The 21,006-nt window shown below is 42.4% G+C and overlaps 3 protein-coding genes across 3 annotated transcripts; 2 read left to right on the top strand and 1 right to left on the bottom strand.

Annotated features, from left to right (window-relative positions):
* The first annotated feature begins 160 nt into the window (after positions 1 to 160).
* On the top strand, positions 161 to 4,461 carry LOC108164014. Its single transcript, XM_017299590.2, is given in 5 exon segments — positions 161 to 1,000; positions 1,077 to 2,248; positions 2,250 to 2,737; positions 2,796 to 4,074; positions 4,153 to 4,461. Coding segments are annotated over 5 exon segments (3,300 nt in total). The 5' UTR covers positions 161 to 729; the 3' UTR covers positions 4,243 to 4,461.
* Positions 4,462 to 10,474: 6,013 nt separating this feature from the next.
* LOC108163172 lies at positions 10,475 to 17,658 on the top strand. Its single transcript, XM_017298304.2, has 5 exons — positions 10,475 to 11,909; positions 14,556 to 14,659; positions 15,488 to 15,604; positions 15,668 to 16,143; positions 16,227 to 17,658. Exons 2-5 carry the CDS (start codon positions 14,558 to 14,560, stop codon positions 16,633 to 16,635), a joined length of 1,104 nt encoding a protein of 367 aa, XP_017153793.1. The 5' UTR covers positions 10,475 to 11,909; positions 14,556 to 14,557; the 3' UTR covers positions 16,636 to 17,658.
* A 1,145-nt stretch (positions 17,659 to 18,803) lies between these two features.
* Positions 18,804 to 20,399, bottom strand: LOC108163173 (protein farnesyltransferase/geranylgeranyltransferase type-1 subunit alpha). Its single transcript, XM_017298305.2, has 4 exons — positions 20,293 to 20,399; positions 19,912 to 20,222; positions 19,495 to 19,855; positions 18,804 to 19,419 (listed from the first exon to the last, which is right to left on the bottom strand). The coding sequence occupies exons 2-4, from the start codon at positions 20,048 to 20,050 to the stop codon at positions 18,915 to 18,917; spliced, it is 1,005 nt and encodes a 334-aa protein (XP_017153794.1). The 5' UTR covers positions 20,051 to 20,222; positions 20,293 to 20,399; the 3' UTR covers positions 18,804 to 18,914.
* Positions 20,400 to 21,006: the final 607 nt, after the last annotated feature.

Here is a 21,006-nt window from a genome sequence, read left to right as displayed (position 1 = left end):
ATTGCGGTCCCTGGTTCTGATACGTAAAGCAGTATCTCTTGAACACATTCCACTGATTTTTGTGAATCCCTCGATATGTACCGGCAAAGAGAGAGGGAACGAAGCTAACCATACAGATAGAGAGAATATTTCCAGCCGAGAATGGGAGTATAAAAAGCTTTTATCAGCCAGCCGTCAGCAGCCGCCAGCAGATAAGCGACAGTGCAGCCCCACCACAGAGAGCGTTGACGTCCTACACAGTCAGTGAGGGGTGTACTCTATGGGAATTTATTTATGTTAAATCGTTCACTGAAGTGTAATTACAAAGTACTTGTTTGCAAAAATTAATTATGTATTTGATACCGTATTAATTCGTATATAATAACATTAAAAAAAAGCTAATCGTTCTTGTTTCTGTATGAATCAGGCATTGTGTGCGTAATCGGAGAAAAAGCTCTTCCAGTGATTTCGAGAAAACAACAAATAAAAAGAACCGATTAAAAACAAAACTATTTCTTTAGCTAAATAACACGCTGGTCTGTGATTAATTAAAAGCAAAGCAATGAGCATATTGGAATTGGCAGACTACAGCTTCTTTGAGATATTTAAGCACTTGAACAAAACTGCGAGGGCAGTGCAGCTACACTCGACGCAATCAAGTATGCCGATCTCATTAGCTTTGCCGCTAGCTCCGAGCGGATTACCGATCTGCTCCGTGAATGGGATGCAAATCTATATGAAAGGCTAGAGATGTATGTGACCTTCAACCCCTTCGTAGGTGGATGGATGGACATAGTCGACTTTGAACAGGTGTATGCCCTGTTAAAGAATACCTCAGAAAAGGATAAGGAATTCGCTGTGAGGTCCCTCAGCCGCGCCATCAGGGACTCAGATTCGAACAAAGTCGTCTTACGCTACGCTCCCCAATCATTCCATAGTGAGCACATGGAAACATTTCGAACCGTGATTGGCCACCTTCAAAACAAGGTAAAACTGAAAGCGTTGGAAATAGTTTTTCCAGGTGAGCATTATTCGTCTATGTCGAGGGATATATTTACATATGTACATATGTATGTGTATATTGTGCATATTTTCAGGCTATTCCATGGAGGGTCTGGGAACACTTAAAAGCCTCGAGAGACTCCGTTTAAATATTCGGATGGATATTGATGATTTGGTCGAAATCTGCCGCTTGAACAAAAACTTGCGCGACCTGGCATATATGAATAATGAAACGGGAGGAAAAAGACTGGCTGCGATCGCCCCGCACTGCCAACAGTTGAGAGAACTGGAGTTCACTATGAGACCCGACTGCGATGCAAGCGAATACAGGCCTTTGGCTAAGATTCCCAAACTGAAGCACTTAAAAATCGCAGGCGTGCACGAGAAGGGCACTCTTCATCCTTTGCTGAATGAATTGGCCTGCAAGAAGCGCAAAGTCTTGCATAGATTGTCCATAGACGATGCCCCAGTAGACGAAAAAGAGACGCAGGCCATTGCCCAGATTGAAACATTAACCAGAGTGAAGTGTGCATTTGACGATCCCCAGAGCATTGGGCAGTTGTCGCAACTGACCAAACTCGACCAATTGGTAATACTGTCTAGACACGACTTTGGGGCGATATCCGAGCAAGTTCTGAGCATTCTAAAGAAGTCAAGCGAAGAAACGAATATTCAGCTATTTTATTCGGGAATATCTTGTACTGCGAATGACTCCGACTACGGTTTGCTTTCGACTCTGCCAGGCTTGTCTTCGCTTGAAATTAACGGATCGTCCCAAACAGGTAAACTTAAGCCGATTCTAAATGGATTGGCATTCGGGAAGGAACCTAATTTGACGCACTTGTCGTTGGAAAGCATCACGGCAGAAGAAATCGCTATAGTGTCTGAAATAACATCCCTAAGGACATTAGAGTGTGGATTTGCCGAAACAGAAAATACTGAGCTCCTAGCGAAAATACCCATGCTCGAAGAATTGATTATTTTATGTGTGCCATCTCGAGGGTCCCTCCAGCGCCTCCTGGCTGCTTTGGCTTCGAGGAAGTCGCAGACCCTCAAAAAGTTTTCCTTGACAGGAGGAAAGATCGATCCCTTGGAGGCAAAGGAACTGGCGCGCCTAAGATCTTTGCAAATTTTGAAATGTCGGTTCGCTGATTCTATGGCCATCCAGCTCCTGTCTCAACTAACCGAACTCAAAGAGTTGTTTCTAAAGGCGAATGCAATGTTCGCCGAGATATCGCCTGGGATTCCACCAGTTGTAAATTCCTAAGTTAGCCAAAATTTACATCGAAATTCATCCCCACAAGACTGAGTCCTGTCTTGTCGACATGAAGTCGTCTGAAATCCTCGTCGAAATGTTGGACGCCTGTCAAGATGAAATTTATATACGGAGCAAGAAAAGCCGCATATCGTTCAAACGGGGGAAAAAAACATTAAACGTAGATATGAAGTTCTTTAAAGAAAACAACCTTGCGATACAACCTCTGGCCCGCCTTGAAGCCGTAAACCATATCGAAATAAAAGGACACCGTAAAGCTGGCTCATTGAGAGAGTTCTTTGCCGCTCTGGCGATGAAAAAAAATCACGATTTGCAGAGTCTCTGCATAACCGACAGCTCGCTCGATTTCTATGAGACTACGGAGTTGGCCAATATTACTTCGTGGACGAGCTTCAGAGGCGTCCTCTCCAATAGACGAAGCTACCAGCATTTACTTAATTTAAGCGATTTCCAAATTATTGAAAAGGGCACCGCTGACAGGTTTGTAAATAAATCTGAATACGATCGAACAAGTATAAACTATTGTGCTCTCCCCTAGACACATAATATTCGATAAGAGCACTGGAACATTGGACTTTGGGAGAAAAGGGTCCGAGCTTGACTTTCCCAATTCCTTTGACCTAAATTTCATAGCTAGCCTGCAGAATTTACGGCACGTGAGTATTCGTGGATCCTTCATATGGAGTAACATGCATAATTTCTTCGGCCAACTGGCCACTTGGCAAGGCGAGACTCTGGAGAAACTGAGAGTGGACAATTCTTACGAAATGAGCAGTGCAGATCTGAGGGAATTGAGAAAAATGAATTCTCTCCGAACCCTGTCATGCCGTTTATCCTGGGTCAAGGACACAGAAATAGAACAGCTGGCTCAATTTCCCCAGCTAACAACGCTGATTGTGGGCTCCCATCGAACAGGCTCATTAAAGAAACTTCTTGACAATGTGGCCGCCAAGGAGTGCCCCACCCTAAAATACCTGTCCGTAAAAGGCGACGGTCTCACCCCCCAAGAGGTGGCCGGAGTATCCGCTATAAGCTCTCTGAAGGGACTCGAGTGCGCGTTCTACGCCACAGAAGGCCTCAATGTCTTAGCTAAGCGATCCAGCATTGAGGATCTGGTCATAACAGCAAGGAAATGTGACACCTCTCTGGTAGATCTGCTCAGTGCTTTTGCATTTTCTGGCGAATCAAAGCTCCATAATTTGATTATCGAGGGTCCGACAGTCAATCAGGATCCGTTTACCGCATTTGATCTGGTTTCTCAAATTCCGAGACTGAAGTCCTTGAAGCTCCCAGTGATAGATACCCAGGGGATTGAGGTATTGGCCGAGGCTTCGCACCTCGAAGAGTTGAGAATCTCCTCTGGCCCCAAAAGGGGTTCTCTAGAAGATCTCTTTCGGGTACTTTCCTTGAAGGCTACACCAAAATTAAAGAAGTTGGTTTTAGAGCACACTGTCATCGACGATGAAGAGGCTTGGAAGCTCGTGCAGGTTGATTCAATCATAAGTCTAGTGTGTGGCTTTAAGGACGAAGAGCGCCTCTCTCTCTTGGCTAAAATGACTAATCTCGAGAGTCTGGAAATCACTTCCGAACATTTATTTCCAAATATTTCTGAGCAAATCCTTGACATCTTCCGACAATGTCGAAAGCTCAAGACTATTCATTTGGGCAGAACACTCTGCATAGTCAGACATGACTTCCTGATAAATTCACTAAACATACTGAAATCAGTGAGAGATCCCACCCAAGGTCCATTGGAGATGCAGATATCCCCTATCCCTTATGGCTCTATGCAACCACCTTATCAACTAGAAGACGAGGTAAGCCAAATATACATATAAACGTATTCAGCAGAGCATCCACAAAGTCTTAATTTGTGCTCTCGTACTATCTTTCAGATGGTTGGCATCGATGAAGCGTATTTAATTGTCACCATTGTATATGAGAATGTACAAGAGCTAGTAAGAGAGCGAGGAAGACAGTTTTAAAATTTATTTTATCAAATGTCACTTTATGCTTAACTTAAGTAAAAAAAATCACTTAATGCTTCAAATTATTTGAAGTATATAACATTCTGTTTATACTCTTTGATGACTTTTACATCCTCGAAGCGGTCCTGAACCCCAAGCGACTGGATGTCTTTGAGACGGATGAGTTCTTTGCCTTCTTCCTCATTCAAATGAGTTGGTATATTGTCATAATCATACTGATTGTGGAGAGTCAAAAGACTCGCACCCTTGAAGGGCGAAAATTTCAACAAGGAAATGCTAAACGTGAACGAGAACGTAACGTATCGATGCACCGCTGGAATTACGAAAGCGGCGTGTCTCTGTCGCTGGTCGTGGCAGATGTGGCAGAGGAACGTTTTGCTTGCCGTTCTTTTCGCCTCTTCAAGGCTTCCTTCGAATGTCCAGTATTGTCCAGTATTGTCCAGTATCTGAATTGGACACACATCGTCCACACATCACATGGAAGACGCAGTCGGCGCAAATGCTTCTCAACTTCACTAGTCATTTACGGTAGTCATCTATGCCTTACCGATGGCAAGAATAAGTTCAAAATTCAACAGATGCGTACATTCTAACTGAAAGAACGAATTAAATACCAAATACCGATCGCCCATTGAATGCATCAATACCGATGCAGATATCCCCATCCCTTATGGCTCTATGCGACCACCTTATCAACTAGAAGACGAGGTAAGTCAAATATACATATAAACGTATTCAGCAGAGCATCCACAAAGTCTTAATTTGTGCTCTCGTACTCTCTTTCAGATGGTTGGCATCGATGAAGCGTATTTAATTGTCACCATTGTATATGAGAATGTACAAGAGCTAGTAAGAGAGCGAGGAAGACAGCTTTAAAATTTATTTAAAATTTTTTTATTTTTTTATCAAATGTCACTTTATGCTTAACTTAAGTAAAAAAAATCACTTAATGCTTCAAATTATTTGAAAAATTAATCGAAAATAAATATTTCTCACAAATTTCGAATTTTTTTTTTGTGTGCTTAACTCCGGACGTTCCGAACTATACTGATATTTTTCCAGTAGTCTCACACAAAAAAAAAACAATCTCTCAAAAGCGTAAAGCGAGCGTAAAGCGTGTAAAAAGCCGTCATAAACTCAACCAATCAACGGATGGAATAAAGCGCGTATACGCAGTGTTGTCCGTCCGATGCCATGAAATGCACACTCTAGGTATATATTATTTAAATTAAGTCAGTAAAATAGAAAATATTCCACGGAATATACAAGTCGAGGAATATAGAAGGAGGAGACGGTATATTTCTGAGGGCCGGACGGTATATTTTAACGACAAAATCCGCCATCACACTGCAGAGAACATTCATTTCAAAAGGGGACTTTCCACAATCTTTCTGTTTCCAGAGCTTGGTGCGAGCGGTCGACGTGACTTGATTCCGGCCTATTTTCGCTGCCGCTAAATCTATAATTAATCATAAGTTTTGACCAATAACTGCAACGCATTTTGAAAAAATTGCGCATTTCTGACGATGAACGCGCCGAGTACAATAATGATGCTGTGGAAATCAAAAATCATGTGATGGAAAAACTAAAGTTGGCTGACGATAATTTTCGCAGGAATTTTGATGGCCTTAGCCTTGTAGCTAAGTTATTGGACTTGCGGAAGCCTTAATCAAATGGGTAATTCGGTTTTCCTTACAGGAAGCTAATTGGATAGGGTGAAATTTAAGACTCCTGATTCCATTCCTAATCACCCCGATGGCTGACGAGAAGGGATTCGTGTTCTTGTTTGCAAAAAATGCGGATCTGCTTCTATAGTAGCTGGTCTTTGGGTTCTTTGGCAGTGGTTTGCCTGTCCGTTAGCTGCATGAAGATCAAATCTTCTTTTGCTGGAAAGTCCGTCAGTACGGAGACGCCTATATTATTGTTTGTCATAGTCTCCTCCTGATACCAGGGCTGAAACTAAAGCGAAAAATCGGCGTGATGATGTGGGAAAAAGATAGTAGAAAAAAAGAAAAAAGATAAACACATACCGATTGCAATAGCTTTGCAACTGTTGATGAATTTTCCACTTGGGGCTCTTAGGATCTACGACGTATAACCACAAAAAGGAGAGCAAGGCCAGCAAGAAGGATCCGAGTGGTGCTGCAGATGTCTCTGACAGTGGCAGTGGAGCAATCGAAGGGGCAACTTAATCAAATATAGCCCTAAGTTGAATCATGTTAAAGAATATGTTATCTTAAGCTTAAACTTAGTATATCATTTACAAGGATGTAAACTTGTAAACTTGTTGTAAGGATCGAAAACTCCACACACATATTCGATGGTATCCATTATAAACTAATCTACATAAACAAAGAAGTCAGCATGTTATGTTTTGTTGTCTTACTTGAAATTTCAAATTCAAACTCCAACCGTTCTTTTATACCCGCCCGCTGGGATGTCGCTGAGAAAAAAGAGGGTATGGACAACAGGCACGGCCAGAATATGAAACGCACGCAAGGTCAAACCCACCCCTTTGCCTAATATACCATATCGGCTTTTTGTGTTCAGGCTATATTGTTCGTCAAAACAGGGCAAGGTGAGGTTCGTACGAACCTTGCCATTTTCCATGGCTCTTTTTGCCTGTTGTCCATACCCCTTTTTATAGCCCATCCAAAATTACTCACCCGACTTATGTTTTCGTTGCATTTATGAGTATCTGCATGACGTCAGCCGAACAGCTGTTCGGCCAGCCACCTCAACCACTCCAAGCATCAAGCACATTCACAACGAAACGCGAACAAACATGTACGTTACATATTTTGAATATTTGAATTAGCAACACATATCTATATGTAGATGCCCTTAGACGAGAATGACTAGTCCCCAAACTATTCCCATATATTATTCACGTCTATTTTGGACCCATTTTGATATGCAGTGCGTTTTGCCGAGAAAAGATGTCCCCTAATACAAATGAAAATAACTCTAATTGCCACGGCCACAGTCAAGGTCACGTCTATTCTTTTGTACATACAATATATCATATATATACATATTTGACTGCCACGTGTGTGTGTGTGTGTCCCCAGAGTGGTGCAGCTGTCGCCGACAGAAGCGACCTGCCCCTGCCCCTGTCAATTGCTTTTGAATAAATATTGTATCTTGACCATCTCCCATCCAACAGTCAACACAACAGCCATAGTCATACCGAACAATTTCGCTGATGGCCCTTTGTAAACCGAAACTTTTGTTGAATTTCTTCTTTTGTTTTTCTGATTTATGCAATATCTCCGTATATTATATGGTGCATACAGACTATACATAAGGGAAACTCAACAAATTGGCCGCACATGCAAGCAACTCTGCATTGACCCTGACATTAAGTTGCCCCTGACGCCCCCCTCCCCCCCTCTGGAGTGGGTCGCAAACTTTAACGCAAACACGTGCCAGACATGCACGTTTGACCAACCTCATCCGCATGCCGTCGTTGAAACAATGGAGCCGCCACAGTCCCCAAATCCCCATGCCCCATTCCAATGCGGCCTGTCTGCCCCAGACCCTGCCAGGCATCGAATGAGTAATCCGAACTAAAGCTAATTAAAGGCCAGCGGCGAACTTTATGCCAAGGCCGAGGCCCCAAGTCGCCAAAGTCGCTCTCCAGGCCGTTTGTCAACACCGCCATTCGTTTTGGTGCTCGAGGAAAGCCATCGAGAAAATCCATGCACTTGGGGAAAATGCGAATGCGAAAACAAAATTGATTCACAAACGATTCTAATAGCAGAATGATTCGGTGGTATTCAGACTATTGCTATTTAAAATGCATATACTTGGCTAACTCCAGCGAGAAATGTGCGACGTTATTTGGTTCAAGCTTCAGCCAATTTTCCCTCAGTGTATACAGTGAAAGCTTTAGCTGTGAAATCTTGGTGAACAGTTGGGTGCCTGGGGCAGACATCTTCATTTATGGAAAACATTTAAAAATCCAATTGAATGCACTTACTCTTTTATACAGCTCCAGCTCTTCTTTTTATACAGGATATCCTAAGAGGTTTGTATCCATATAGTATGGGTTTCCCGTAGAGGGATTTCACCGTATTTTGTCCTGACAGTATTGGCAATATATAAATTTTAATAAATGCACTGAAGGCCAAAGTTTTACTGTCAAACAGTTGTCGGCACTTCACCTATTCCCTCGTCTAACCCCAGCCCTACGCAAATGCCACAGCCAGAACAGAATAAATGTCATAGAAAAACCCGTCAGAATGATAGCTAACTGTTATTTTGTTTTACGAGCAAAGTTTCCTTGGAAATGCCGCGCAATTTGGGTATCTACTGGTAGGATATGTCTATGACTACGATAACAAGCCGTTTGTATGCCGTTATGCGTCCTCGACACCAAGGCGGAGTGCGAAGAAGCGACGGAGCAGAAGGAGAAGGAAGTGGGACTGGCGTCATTGTCTTTGCGTGCCTTGAAGCAGCCTGGGATTTGCGTGATTCAACATGATGCAAGGCGAGTATGGGTATGGGGTCCTAGATAGTTTCGCAACTCGAATGCAACGCCCCGGGCGTGTTTTGGCGCGTCTTCATGTCTACTTTAATTACTGGAACTGGAACTAGTTTCTGCACCACTTAGTGCCAATAAAAATGTCAATTGCAGACACACGAACCAGCAGTTCATCTCCGAACTCCCCCCCCCCTCCATGGAGAGTGGAAAGGCGACCTTGAGCTGGGGTCCACGTCCAGTCCCCAAAACGTTTTCTGGTCATTCAGGGAGGCATACGAGTATCAGTCCAAATTATGGCGAATAAAATGGATTTTTTTCGGCATAGACATGGGATGTGGATGTGGATGTGACTCTCCTCCGTCGTCCAATTCTCACAGCTGTGCGGCATAAACAAAACGCGGAGAGACAGCAAGAGAGAGAGAAAGAGAGTGCCGGCTTCAGTGACACGTGCTCTAAAATGTGTCGGCACAACGTGGCGTATACGTATTGCGCGGACGCCGTGGCCATTTTCCTTTTACCCAACAACCGTTTTACCGTTTATTCGGTTTTAGCTGCTGTTCTTGCCGTTGTTGCTGCTGTGAATAAATGTGGCTGTGGCTGTAGCTGTTGTTGCCGCCTAATGTGCTTAGAAAACTCATCCCAATCAAGCGAAAATTGTGCCGCTGCTCCGGCTCCGGTGTACAGTTACGTTACGCCAGGCAACAGCGACAGCAACGTGCAAAACAAAAGGCAAAAACTCCCTTCGTCTCGTCACTCACATTTAAGGACACGCTCCAGAGAGAGTGAGAGCGCATTGCACACGCACACAATTGCAGGGCGCTCTGCCTCAGCTACGGTCCGGTTCCGAAGTGGGAGGTAAACACAAGGAGGACGAGCAAAAACAAAGAGCAGGCACACTGAGAGAATTTCCAGGTGGTGAAGGTGTATGCGAACAACATTTCACAGCTGTACACTAGAAGGATTATTGAGGGCGTAAAAATACCTGTTTTTCGGAGAAGAACATTTTGGGAGAAGCAGAACCAGAGGAACAAGTATAAGAATGTAATTAGCGGAAATTCTATAACTTCAATATAATTTTATTGTCGATATACTACATATATTATAGGGATATAAGATTATAAGTGTTCGTAAGTCCTATTAAAGGTGAGATTTGTACTAAAATATAATCGTAAGGTATCGTTTGTGTTTTTCAATTCCTTAATTAAATACTTTTGGGTGGCAGTGTATTTAGCTGCACGTACTATACATATGATATGCTAATTCCAATGTCAGAAGCACTGCCCAGGACTGTATGTGGTTGTATTCTTTGATTAAAACCCAAGAATTTCCCTGAGATACAAAAATTAAATTGAATTAAATAATTATATAATCGATTCTTAGTGTCCTTATGGATGTGTGTGGTGCTCTGCCGTTTGAACACCCTTTTTACTGCAAGTGTACCCAGAGAGTCAGCTAGAAAGAGCGAGCAATCCCTCGCGAGAGAGGCAGAGCGCAGAGAGAACGAATTCAAGCGACGCAGAACGATAGAAGAGGACGGCGCTGCCACGTTGCAGTTGGCTTCGTTCTCGAATTTGCAATATGGACAAGAAGCAGCATGGTATGAAGCGGTATGGCGGCACGAATAACAGTGAAAACAGCAACAGCATAGAAACGTGTGGCAACATCTGCTGCTGCTGCTGCTGCTGCTGTTTCTGCTCCTGCGGCTGCCGCTTGGTGCTTCTGCTCCTTGGGACTCGAAATCATATCGTTGTCGTCAGTCAGTCAGTTCAGTTCGGGTTTTTTCATTGCGGAATTAAACGGACACGTAGCCCAAAACAACAACCAGGCGATAGACCATCCAAGGCGAAGGCAACAGCAACAACCAGAGCCACGGCAGGAGCAGCTGTAACAACAACAGCAGCGCAACAAATTCATCCACAGTCGATGCAAAAAGTTGATCCGAAAGCCCCCAGCCAGCCGCAATCGAATTATCCCGAAGTAGAACTCAATTTGCCTGTCCTGTGCGTGTACTGTGCTGTGGGTGCGTGTACGTGACTGTGTGTGTGTGTGTGTGTCTGCGTCCTTGGGGCTGGCTGGTCAGAACGGTATTAACTCAAACGGTATCCGAATCCGATTCGGGCCAGACGACACTACAGTCGCAGCCAAAGCCAAAGCCAGAGCATATTTCCATACAGCCGCCCACTCAAGAAGTCGCAACGGAAGCAGAATCAGGCCAGACCGGGGCCAGAAAATCAATTTCTAATTAACACAAGATATACATTAAAGAAAGGCGTAAAAACTGACTAAAATTAAAAGCAAGAAAAAATCATTCAAGCACAAGTACAGAAAAGTGTAGCAGCAGCAACATCAGCCCAGTCGCTTCCCCCTCATCCCAGTGTCGTCCCGGTCGTCCCAGTCGTCCCATTCGCACTCTTCGTTTGGGGTCGCCATGCTGGACTAGCAGCAGCACAGCAGCACACGCCTGTTGTTGTACCTTGGGACTGTGTGGAGGTGCAACGGGGGCTACAACAAAAGGGGTTTCCAGCAACAACTGAAGCGATAACATAACATAACTGTGTGTGTGCGTCTATCGAGTGGTGCTGCATCGATATCCGATATAGTCCAGGTTCCATCAATCAAATCAATCATCCATCATACAACTGCTGGTATCTCGCTCTCTCTCTGTCTGAATCTCACGCCTGCCGACATCTCCATTCGAAAAAGGCCTAAACCGAAGCAGCGAAGCAATTTCATCACAAAATTATCAATAAAATAAAATCCAGAGCTGGAGAAATAAAAACATACATATATAAAATAATAACTACATCAAGTAATTAAAGAATTTTCTAATAAAGAAATCTGTGATTCGCATATAAAAGAAAACAAAAGATAGAAAGAAAGGATAAATACAGCAATTATTTTCATAATACTCTTTTTCCAAAAAGTAAAACCAATAAAAGTCTATGATAAATTCATATAATTTATTAAACACATTTAAACACACATTTATAAACAAAAACAAAATAAGAAATAAAATATTGTAATAATAATTAAAACAAATAAATACGGCACACGCAAAAGCAGACACGCCTCGAGGATAAGGCCAAGAATAACACCAGCAACCGCAACCGCCGCCGCAACACCGCAGAAGCAGCACCGCACAGAAATTCACACAAGGTCAACGGAATTAATATTTTTTGTAAGTTCCGCACCCAGTCATGGGCATTATAAGAGTAAGAGTCGAAATCTGTGGGTATTTCATTTTTTCGTTTTGTTTAAATTGCGAAAATGTCGCTTACCAAACGTTTCTGTGCGCCATTCCCTGAAAAGTCAAGATGCACATGTGCATGTCAATTATCGTGGATGCGATGCGCCTCAAGAAATCGCATCCGAAATCTGCGCCTAAGACCAACAACTAATGTCCCAAATCGATCGGTGAACACCCTGCAAATCTGCCAATGGAATGGGTTAGGATGTGTCTTTGAAGAGCTTTGAATCCCCTATAAATATTAGTTATTTAAAAGGTTCCTTACATTCAACACACTTTAGCACAGTTTTTATTTATATATCTTTCTGTAACTTGAACTTTTTTTTTATCGTTTTCTTACTATAAGTTATATTTTTGTTGTACTATAATTTTTTTCGTTTTCAATTTCTTTAGCCTAACCTGTTTCTTCTTTATTTACCTGAATTATATCATCGTGACCTCCATTTTTCAACCCTCTCCTGGTACTTGTTTCTTCTTCAAAACTAGTAATCATAATTATTTCCTGTTTTATACAGTCTTTCCGTTTTTAATTGTTAAATTCTTTGTCGATGTTCAACATTATCTTCTTATTACTTCGTTCCTTCTTTCATTATTTATGTCTCCCATTTTCTACTCAATCCTTTGCTCTTATCGATCTTTTCTCTATATTAATCTTCTCTCTAATCCTTTATCTTGATTTTTTCAATCTCTTTCCGCTTTCAAAATGCTCCTGACTCTTTTCAGGAGATCTTATACATATGTACCTTCTCCTTCTTCATTCTGTTGTTGTTAAATCTTCCGTATCGTGAAATTATTCAGAACTCCATTCAGTTTTCTCCTGCAATTCTTTTCTTTTTTACTTTTTATTTCTTACTTCCTTATTTCTTATTCTTAATTTCTGTCGCCTTGGAATTTTGCCAATCTGTCTTATTCATCCCCTTGCCTTTCACTTTCTACACTTCTCATCCCTCATGGTCCTCCCATCATGCCATTTCTTGGGAAGGGAACGGAACGAAGAACCAACTTCATGGCGAATTCATAAGACCCTCTGGCAGGGGTTTTTAAAAATTAACGCATCGCAGCCATACGGCATCTCAATAATTAGGCCAACAGCAAAAACAAGCAAAGCAGAATAAATTGGCTGGCAAGTGCGATGGCGATGGCATGCCACAGGTACTCTCGGAAGGAAGGAAGGAACGGGGAATACGGCTAGTGCGAACGGGAATCGGATTCTGACTTGGTCTGGGACCGCCCGTGCGGAGTGTCGCTGTGAAATGTCAACGGTATTTTTATCCATAAAAATCAACAAAATCGGTCTCGGGCTGCCTTCATTATGCTTCATCATGCAACAACCCGAACAAGCCGAGGTGCGGACCAAGTATGCTCTTCACAGGAATAGAAAAAACGCTTAGGTCTGATATTGATTTTGTCTTGTATTTACGAGTAGATGAATATGCTACACATGCAGTGTAGCCGTGGCCCTGTCTGAGCCGGAGCAGACGTGGTGATGCAGACACATTCGTGGCATATCTTGGCCAGTAGTGTCGCTCACAGTCGCAGTCGCAGCCAGGGCGGGGTCCACATCCGCCCACGCCCTTTCTCTGGAATGAGATCTTGGCTCATGTACAACATGACTAATTCTAATTCCAGCCAGCATGTGCCACACTATTACGTTCATTTTGGGACACAGCACACAAATATTATAGCTGCAGTAAATAGTCACAGTAACCCACCAGGGAGGAGACTCTAAACAGAGCAGAAGAGAGTCCTTGGACAAGTGAAGGATAATGATATTTGGCGCATTAGTCAATCAATCACAACGGCAATCAATCAAACACGATAACAAACAAATAAAGTGGCAAAATATCAGAATTCAGAAGATGTAGAGCATAGGTTGACCCCAAGGAAATAATATTTTATGAATAGTTTGGGTGTTCCCTATGTGTTCCTAATGTTCTGAAGATAAAATATAAATCGCTGCAATTGAAATCCAGTGAAATCCCAGCCCAGTATTTCCCATTTAAGTGTACCCCAAATCATTGAATCAAAATACTTGACGCTAATTGGCTCAAATTTCTGTTAATCAAATCAAATTGTTTATGGACGTTGGGGAGGAGGCAGAATTTTGATGATTACCATTCAATACTGGTATTTTGGCATTGCACTTTGCTGGTAATTTGGCTCAATTGCTGATGTCCTTCCGATGCACAACACACAACCCATTTGCATGACTAAGCAGGTAACAGCAAGAACGGCAGCCACATATGTTCTCATCGTATGAGTCCTGTCCCCAATCCACAATCCACATGTACCGTGGAAGCACTTGCAACAGAGCATCCTCTCCGTCCGGTTGTGTGTGGCGCCCACTCTCTCCGGTTCTTGTTGTTTTTTGTGACTTTTCATTTTACTTTGTCGTTGAGCTCTGACCTTGAAAGAGGCCAAAACGTGAGACCTTCATATACGTAGGGTCTCGTTACATATATTGTTGGAGTATAAGTATAGCCCAGAGAGGAAAAATCCTTGGTAATAGCCGAGATGTTTAACCCCACGTTAAACCTGCATTTATTTGATTTTCTTGGTATTGTTGTTTTTCCACAGAAATGGAAATCATTCCTGAAGGTAAACACTTTCGTTTGGTGCATGAATCAGAGCTTCCAGAAATTTTGGTATCTTTAGAACGCTATCTGCCGGAATCATTAAAGGTACGTATAAATATATCCCCCTGTGTATATCCCCCCATCTCTTCCTCTTCCTCTCGCTTCTTTCTTTATCTCCGAAAACAGTAGAGCATTTGAGCGGTAACTTGACACCCAGAAAAGAGTTACCACGCCCATTTCTCAGATAATTTACCAACAATTACCTGCATGTTCCCGAACCGAACCGAAGCGGATGGGAAAATGGGTGGCACTCAGAAGGCGTCGTCACAGCCCGCCTATACCACAAATCATGCAACCCCAAACCCAAACGGAGCCGGGCTCGCAGTTTTTCCTTTTTGTTGACCTGTTTTCACTGTTTACGCTGGCTTCTCTACTCTTCTCTTATTTTTGTTGTACTTCAATTTGAACTGTACCTTTTCCTCTCCCCATCACGTGTGGCTTGTGCCTGTGCTTTTGTTATAGCCCTGGCTATATCTGTGGCAGGGAGTTTCGGCGGCTTGGCACCAGCCTCAAGGATTTGAAGTTGGCTAAAGTTTCGATTTTCAGTGGGAAAAAACTTTTTTTTTCGGGGCGGTTACCAACAGCTTTAGGAATGCGATTTCCACCAACACGTGACTCGCTGGGGCTGCGAATATTTTTGTGGTAATTTCTGCATTCAACCGGCTTTTGAGGGATAAATGTCCATTTAAATATTTTTGAGATTTAAATTGATATTCGTTTTGATATGCAGAGAATTATACGCCCATAGAATGTGTACGAAACTGATGCTCGAGACCGAAGGTTCCACGGAACTCTTAGGCTATAGTAATCATGTGAACCCGAAACTATAATTTCTTTCCTAAATTTTAATTAAAATTGTGCATATCTTTGCAGTTTCATCAAACCATAAAAACGTACCTGAATGATCGTATTTGGGACTTTAAGTTTTATGTTGCTAAGGATTGGCCAGAAAAACCGATAATTCTTCATTTTCCAGGATGCACGCTTGCGGTAAGTACAATACAACCAGAAAAATTAACCAAAAATCAAAAACCGCTCAAATTGATATTGCAGCCGCACAACAATATTTACCAAACCCTGGGGATATTTTGTCCATCCGCACACATCGAGCATGTAGATATGATGCGCACCGAAGATTTACTTATAGATTGGCAGAAGCCTATGTACCTGAACTTTACGCACATCGCCATTATGAATCGCCTGGATGACTTCTACTCAAAGTTCGGTGTGATGGAGCGACTCAGTGGTGATATCTATGTGTGCAACAAGCTCAATGCCGAACTGGAACTGGAGCCGCTGCCGGAAGATGCGGAGATGCGTCCGCTGACCCTGGACAATGTGCAGGGCATACACGATCTATATCCTGCCAATGAAATCGAATGCGTCCGGCTCTTTGACATACTCGTGCGCAAGCTGCCTGGCTTGGGGATCTTTCGCAAGGACACCAGTGAGCTGGCCGCATGGATGGTCCACTCGTACTACGGTGCTATGTTTTCAATGCAAACACGTCCAGATTATCGACGCATGGGGTGAGTATGGCTGTATAGTGTTACCCATAGATGTGTGGACCCTTGAATGCTCTAAACCATAAATTCGTTCACCCGTTTTGCAGTTATGGCATCCGTCTGGCCAAGTCTCTGACGCAGTTGGTCATCGAGCGTGGCTATACGCCTTTCGTTGTGATTCGTCCACAGAATGATGCGTCCCGGAATCTGTACACGAAACTCGGCTACGAGAAGGCCTTCGAAACGTGCCGCGTGCGGATGACGCCAGACTGCTACGAGGATAGCACTGTGGGCACCATAAGTAACTCATCCTATGCCAAGTTTCCGCCACTACCTCAGGGGGAGTGCGTCATTGTTGCGGGGCGCTTGGGCAAGCATGTGCATGGCGAGAGCCAGAGCCAGACCGTCGACGAGGGCATCGAGGATATGTTGGCTGAAAAATGTGATATCCGCAGCGACGAGGCTAGGGGGGAGCGCAAGACCACAACCGACGAGGGCATCGGCGAGGACAAGTAGGAACAGGACGCAGATTCTCAGATTCGCAGGTTCTCAGATTGGGGCGCTATACCTACGCTATACTTATGCTTAATGCTGTAAGCACCTCTTAGGACTCTTTAGGACAGACAGGACACAGGCACAAACAAAAGTGGCGCTGATTTTTTAAACGATTACACATATATATATTAATCTATTAATGGAACCTGTACGAATACGAGTATATTTATAGATGGTATATGAAGCTTCCTCCTCACACAGAACGCGTCGTCGGAGAACGGACATTTTCGACAGCAGTTAAAGGATTTATTTTATATGGGGGTATTGATAACAATTCGAGATCAAAGTCTACGTAGAGAATGAACGCTGAAGTCCGAAAATTTTAAAAAAGGAACCGAAGAACAGAGAGAAACTTTTAATTTTTTGCTAAAAATGCTTTTACAAAAATGTACTCCAAGAACGTGGAGCAAGCACAAACAGAATGAATGGATCGTAAAGCAGACCAGACAAAACGAGCGCATCAATTTATTATAAACTATTATATATATATATATATTAACTCTATATATCAAATTGTTAAATGTACTAAACGAACACAAGAACAACAACTTCTCTCTTCTGGCTCTCCGCGCAAAAAAAAAAAAACAAAAACACTCTCTGAATGGGAAGATACTCCGTAATTGGGAATAAAGAAAAATCAAACAAATATTTCGTTTGGGCCATGGAACAGAGCTTTGCACACGTTTCCTCCTCCTCTTTTTTGACAATTTAAAGAATCCAATACTATACAAAAAACATCAAACATATACACATATATATTTTTCAGATATTATTAAATACTTGCTGTGCCCAAACGAAATGCTTTGATTTTTTGAGACGACAAGAAAATCTGGGTTTATAGGCTTTTTTCTAATTTATATATATACCCACAAGCCAAGCCCAGTGGAAGGATAACGAAAGCGAAAACCAAACAAAAAACACAACAAAATAAATATATATTTTATTATTACGAAATTTTATTAAACTATGCAAACGAGTACTCAATGATCAATGATTTTTTGCCCCTATTTAGCTGAACTAAAAAAAGAAACAAACAAAAAAAAACACGCCAAAGATGTCTTCTGCTTGATTTTAAGAACATAGTCCCCCCCCTCCCACTCCTCTCAGAAGATTGATTCTAATTGGAATCGCTCCTGGGAGAATTTCCATTATAAAGAACTCAAAATATATGCAAGAAAATCAAATTAATGAAAAAGTTATATATTACAAAACCGCTATATTGTATGTACTCGAACAAAACAAAAAAAAAAAAACAAAACAAAAAACATAAGTAACAAATTTAAATAAATAACAATATTGAGACAGCAACTGAAGGTGTTTCCTGCCTTCACCGCCACCTCCACTTCGCCAAACGAAAAAGATAACAAACAAATTACAGCAGCAGTCGATAAAGGGCTCGTTACAGATAATAACTGAACACATATTGTATGATGCTCTTTTAGAGAGGATGTTATATAGTAATGTGCCCCAGTAGCTTACAACTCTTAAAAGAATCTTAGAAATTGCTTTCGGGTTGCAATTCAAGCGACATCGACCCAGCAGGAGCTTAAGTCTAATTTATGACTAGCTACACGAGCTATATCTTATAGTAGTACTTCTATATTTTTCTGACCCTTCTTTTTTCTGATCCAATTGTTCATGCATCCTTGATAAGCGATTACGTAATACTAGCTAATTCATACTAAAAATGTGACTGTGACTACATTTCGAAGATAAATTTCCTTTCTGTCTCAAACAATTTTAAACGCTCTGAAGAAAAGTATTCTCCTATCACATTATCCATTTTCCCAAAACAATTTGTAGCTGACCTAGAGACTTTCACACAAAAGATTGTTCTTACCAAACATAACATAAAATTATTTTCTATAATTTATGGGCTCACTTCTGCCACTCAAAACAGAGAACAGAGCCTCCGAGCTAGAGTACATACTGCGCTAAACTTATCTCTGCCTCATTGTTAATTTAATGAAATTTACGTGTACAAACACGCCGGTGCGCTTAGATAAACAATGCATGGACATGGCAGCGGTGTGGCAAGGCAAAGCAAGCAATGCGGCAAACAAAAAAGCTATCGCACACTCACATAAACATGCATGAAAGATGATATATGGATGTGGAAATGTTCAGAGTTTGGGGCTTGCAACATGGCTGATAGGTAGGTTACAATTTAAATTTATTTCTGTATAAAGAAGGCCTAAGTACGCAGATAGATTAAAACTAAGACGAAGCCAAGTATGGAACTATTGCTTCGCCTTCTCAGAGCTCTTGTTCAGCTGGTCCTTCAAATGATTGGCTACATACTGCCAGTATTTGCGCCGAATCACATCGTGTTTGCTGGCCATGTCGTCGCAGAGGTCATACACCTTGCGGGCTTTCTGTTCGCGGTCACTGCACTCGTTCTGCATTGTCTGCTCCTGGTAGAGGTCGATCAGGAAGGCCATCAGATATGGCGAACGGTTGCCGGCCTGGTAGAGTTCCTCAGCGAATTCCACCACAGCCGGATGGTTGTTCAGCAGCCCGTTTCCGTACGGGCTCTGTCGGATTACTCCTACCAAATAGTTCCAGGCACTCTCGTTGTTTCTGATGATGCGAATGCGATTCATAGCGTAGATCAGCTCTTGATCGACCAGGTTAGGGTTGAAGCCCAAGTGCTTGATCACAAAGAAGCGCTGATTCCAAGCCGAATTGTTGCGCTGGTCCTCACCGATCAAGCGATCCACAAAAGACAGCTCGGAATCATAGAGGCTGCAACGCATGTACCAAATACAGTAAATACAGTGCAATCGCAGTAAACAGCTTAAACAGCTTTTTCCTACTCACTTAAATGTGCGTATGGCCCACTGGCGATGCTGCCAGGCGTGATAGTTTTTGGCATCTCCATCGTTTATCAGGGCATTCTCCGTCAACTCCAGCTCGTTGCTGGCATCGTTCAGCATCTCGACAATGACGCGCCTGTGGTGCCACACCTGATAGTTCTTCGAGTTTTGACCGATCACCTCGCTTAGGTAGTCCAGCTCCACGTTCAGATCGGCCTTCAGCTCTCTCAGTATGTCGCGCCTGTACTGCCACACCGTGTAGTTGGCCGGGTTCAGGCGCAGGGCGTCTGTGGTCAGGTCCAAGGCACGCTGGCTCTTCTCTCCTTTGGCAATTATGGCACGCATGAAATCGAATACCTCGCGAACTGCAATTAAACATTACATTCAGTCTGCCACACTAATCTTGTTCGGCATTACTCACACTTCTGGCTGTAGGCTATGGATACCACTGGGTTGGGGCCGTCATCCTGGGCCAGCGGCGCTATATCGGCCCACTCCGCGCGCTCGCTGTACGGAATCCATTCCGTGCCCAAGTATTCGTCATCCGAGCTGTCACCCATTTCTGTGAATCTACAGCGTTGGATAAACGACTGCTCAACTGAGTGGAAATTCTGAGAATGTGATAGCTGCTCAAATCGTTTCGCTCTCTGTCTCTGCTAGCCGTTGTCTTGTGTGTTGTATATCGCTGGCTGGCGGTGGCGGCCTGCCCCTATTTGCTGATTAACTTACTGACTGACGTCGACAAAAACAGCGATATTTGTGTTGATTGAATACCTCGTCTGAATAAAACTCCATTACTTACCACTCTTTGGCGACTATTTAGAGCTTATCAAACTGTTCGATTACAGTTTCGGTTGTTTTATTGGCGTACAAATTATTATAAATTGTAGTAGTCTTGTGCACTACTGGAAAATACTAGAAAATACTATGAAAAGTACAAAACCTTTGAAATATACCAAAATATACCGTCTCATTTTCAATATATACCGCAAATGTACTGACGAATTATTTAAGTTATATTATACATACATATTCCTCGTTTTTGTTCTTTCGTCGAATATTACTAGCTAGATAGCACCCTCAGCCTTGCCCACATAATTTTATCGAATACATTAATCAATTTTCTACTTGACTGGCTTGTTTTAAATACACCGTTTTATTGGATTAAGTTTAAAAAAGCTCAAACATAAAAGAGTTATCATCCCAATTCCTCAATTTTTATATTCCGTTGAATAATGCTGGCTAACTAAGACTCTGAGCTTTGCCTACATAATTTTATCCCATTGATGAATCAATTTTCTACAAGTTAGCTATTTTTGAGTACTCCCTTTTGTTGCATTGTGTATAGAACATGGTTTAAACAAAAAAGTTCTATACAGAAACACTGACAACGTGAGTATGGAGTGTCACGTTTGCAGACTTGTTGCTTGTCAACCGGAGTATAGTATGGACATTTCTATACCCTATTTCGTTAATTTTATATGAACTTTTCTCAGATAGGTTATGGACCTATTCA

Source organism: Drosophila miranda, chromosome 4 (genome assembly GCF_003369915.1).
Source record: "Drosophila miranda strain MSH22 chromosome 4, D.miranda_PacBio2.1, whole genome shotgun sequence".
NCBI lineage: Eukaryota > Metazoa > Arthropoda > Insecta > Diptera > Drosophilidae > Drosophila > Drosophila miranda.
This window is presented reverse-complemented; position numbering and strand designations above follow the sequence as displayed.

Coding starts and splice junctions, on each gene's coding strand:
- LOC108163172 (XM_017298304.2), top strand. CDS start 14,558: ATGGAAATCATTCCTGAAGGTAAACACTTTCGTTTGGTGCATGAATCA. Junction 14,660..15,487: donor ATCTGCCGGAATCATTAAAG/GTACGTATAAAT, acceptor ATATCTTTGCAG/TTTCATCAAACCATAAAAAC. Junction 16,144..16,226: donor CCAGATTATCGACGCATGGG/GTGAGTATGGCT, acceptor CCCGTTTTGCAG/TTATGGCATCCGTCTGGCCA.
- LOC108163173 (XM_017298305.2), bottom strand. CDS start 20,050: ATGGGTGACAGCTCGGATGACGAATACTTGGGCACGGAATGGATTCCG. Junction 19,856..19,911: donor CATAGCCTACAGCCAGAAGT/GTGAGTAATGCC, acceptor GTTTAATTGCAG/TTCGCGAGGTATTCGATTTC. Junction 19,420..19,494: donor TGGGCCATACGCACATTTAA/GTGAGTAGGAAA, acceptor CATGCGTTGCAG/CCTCTATGATTCCGAGCTGT.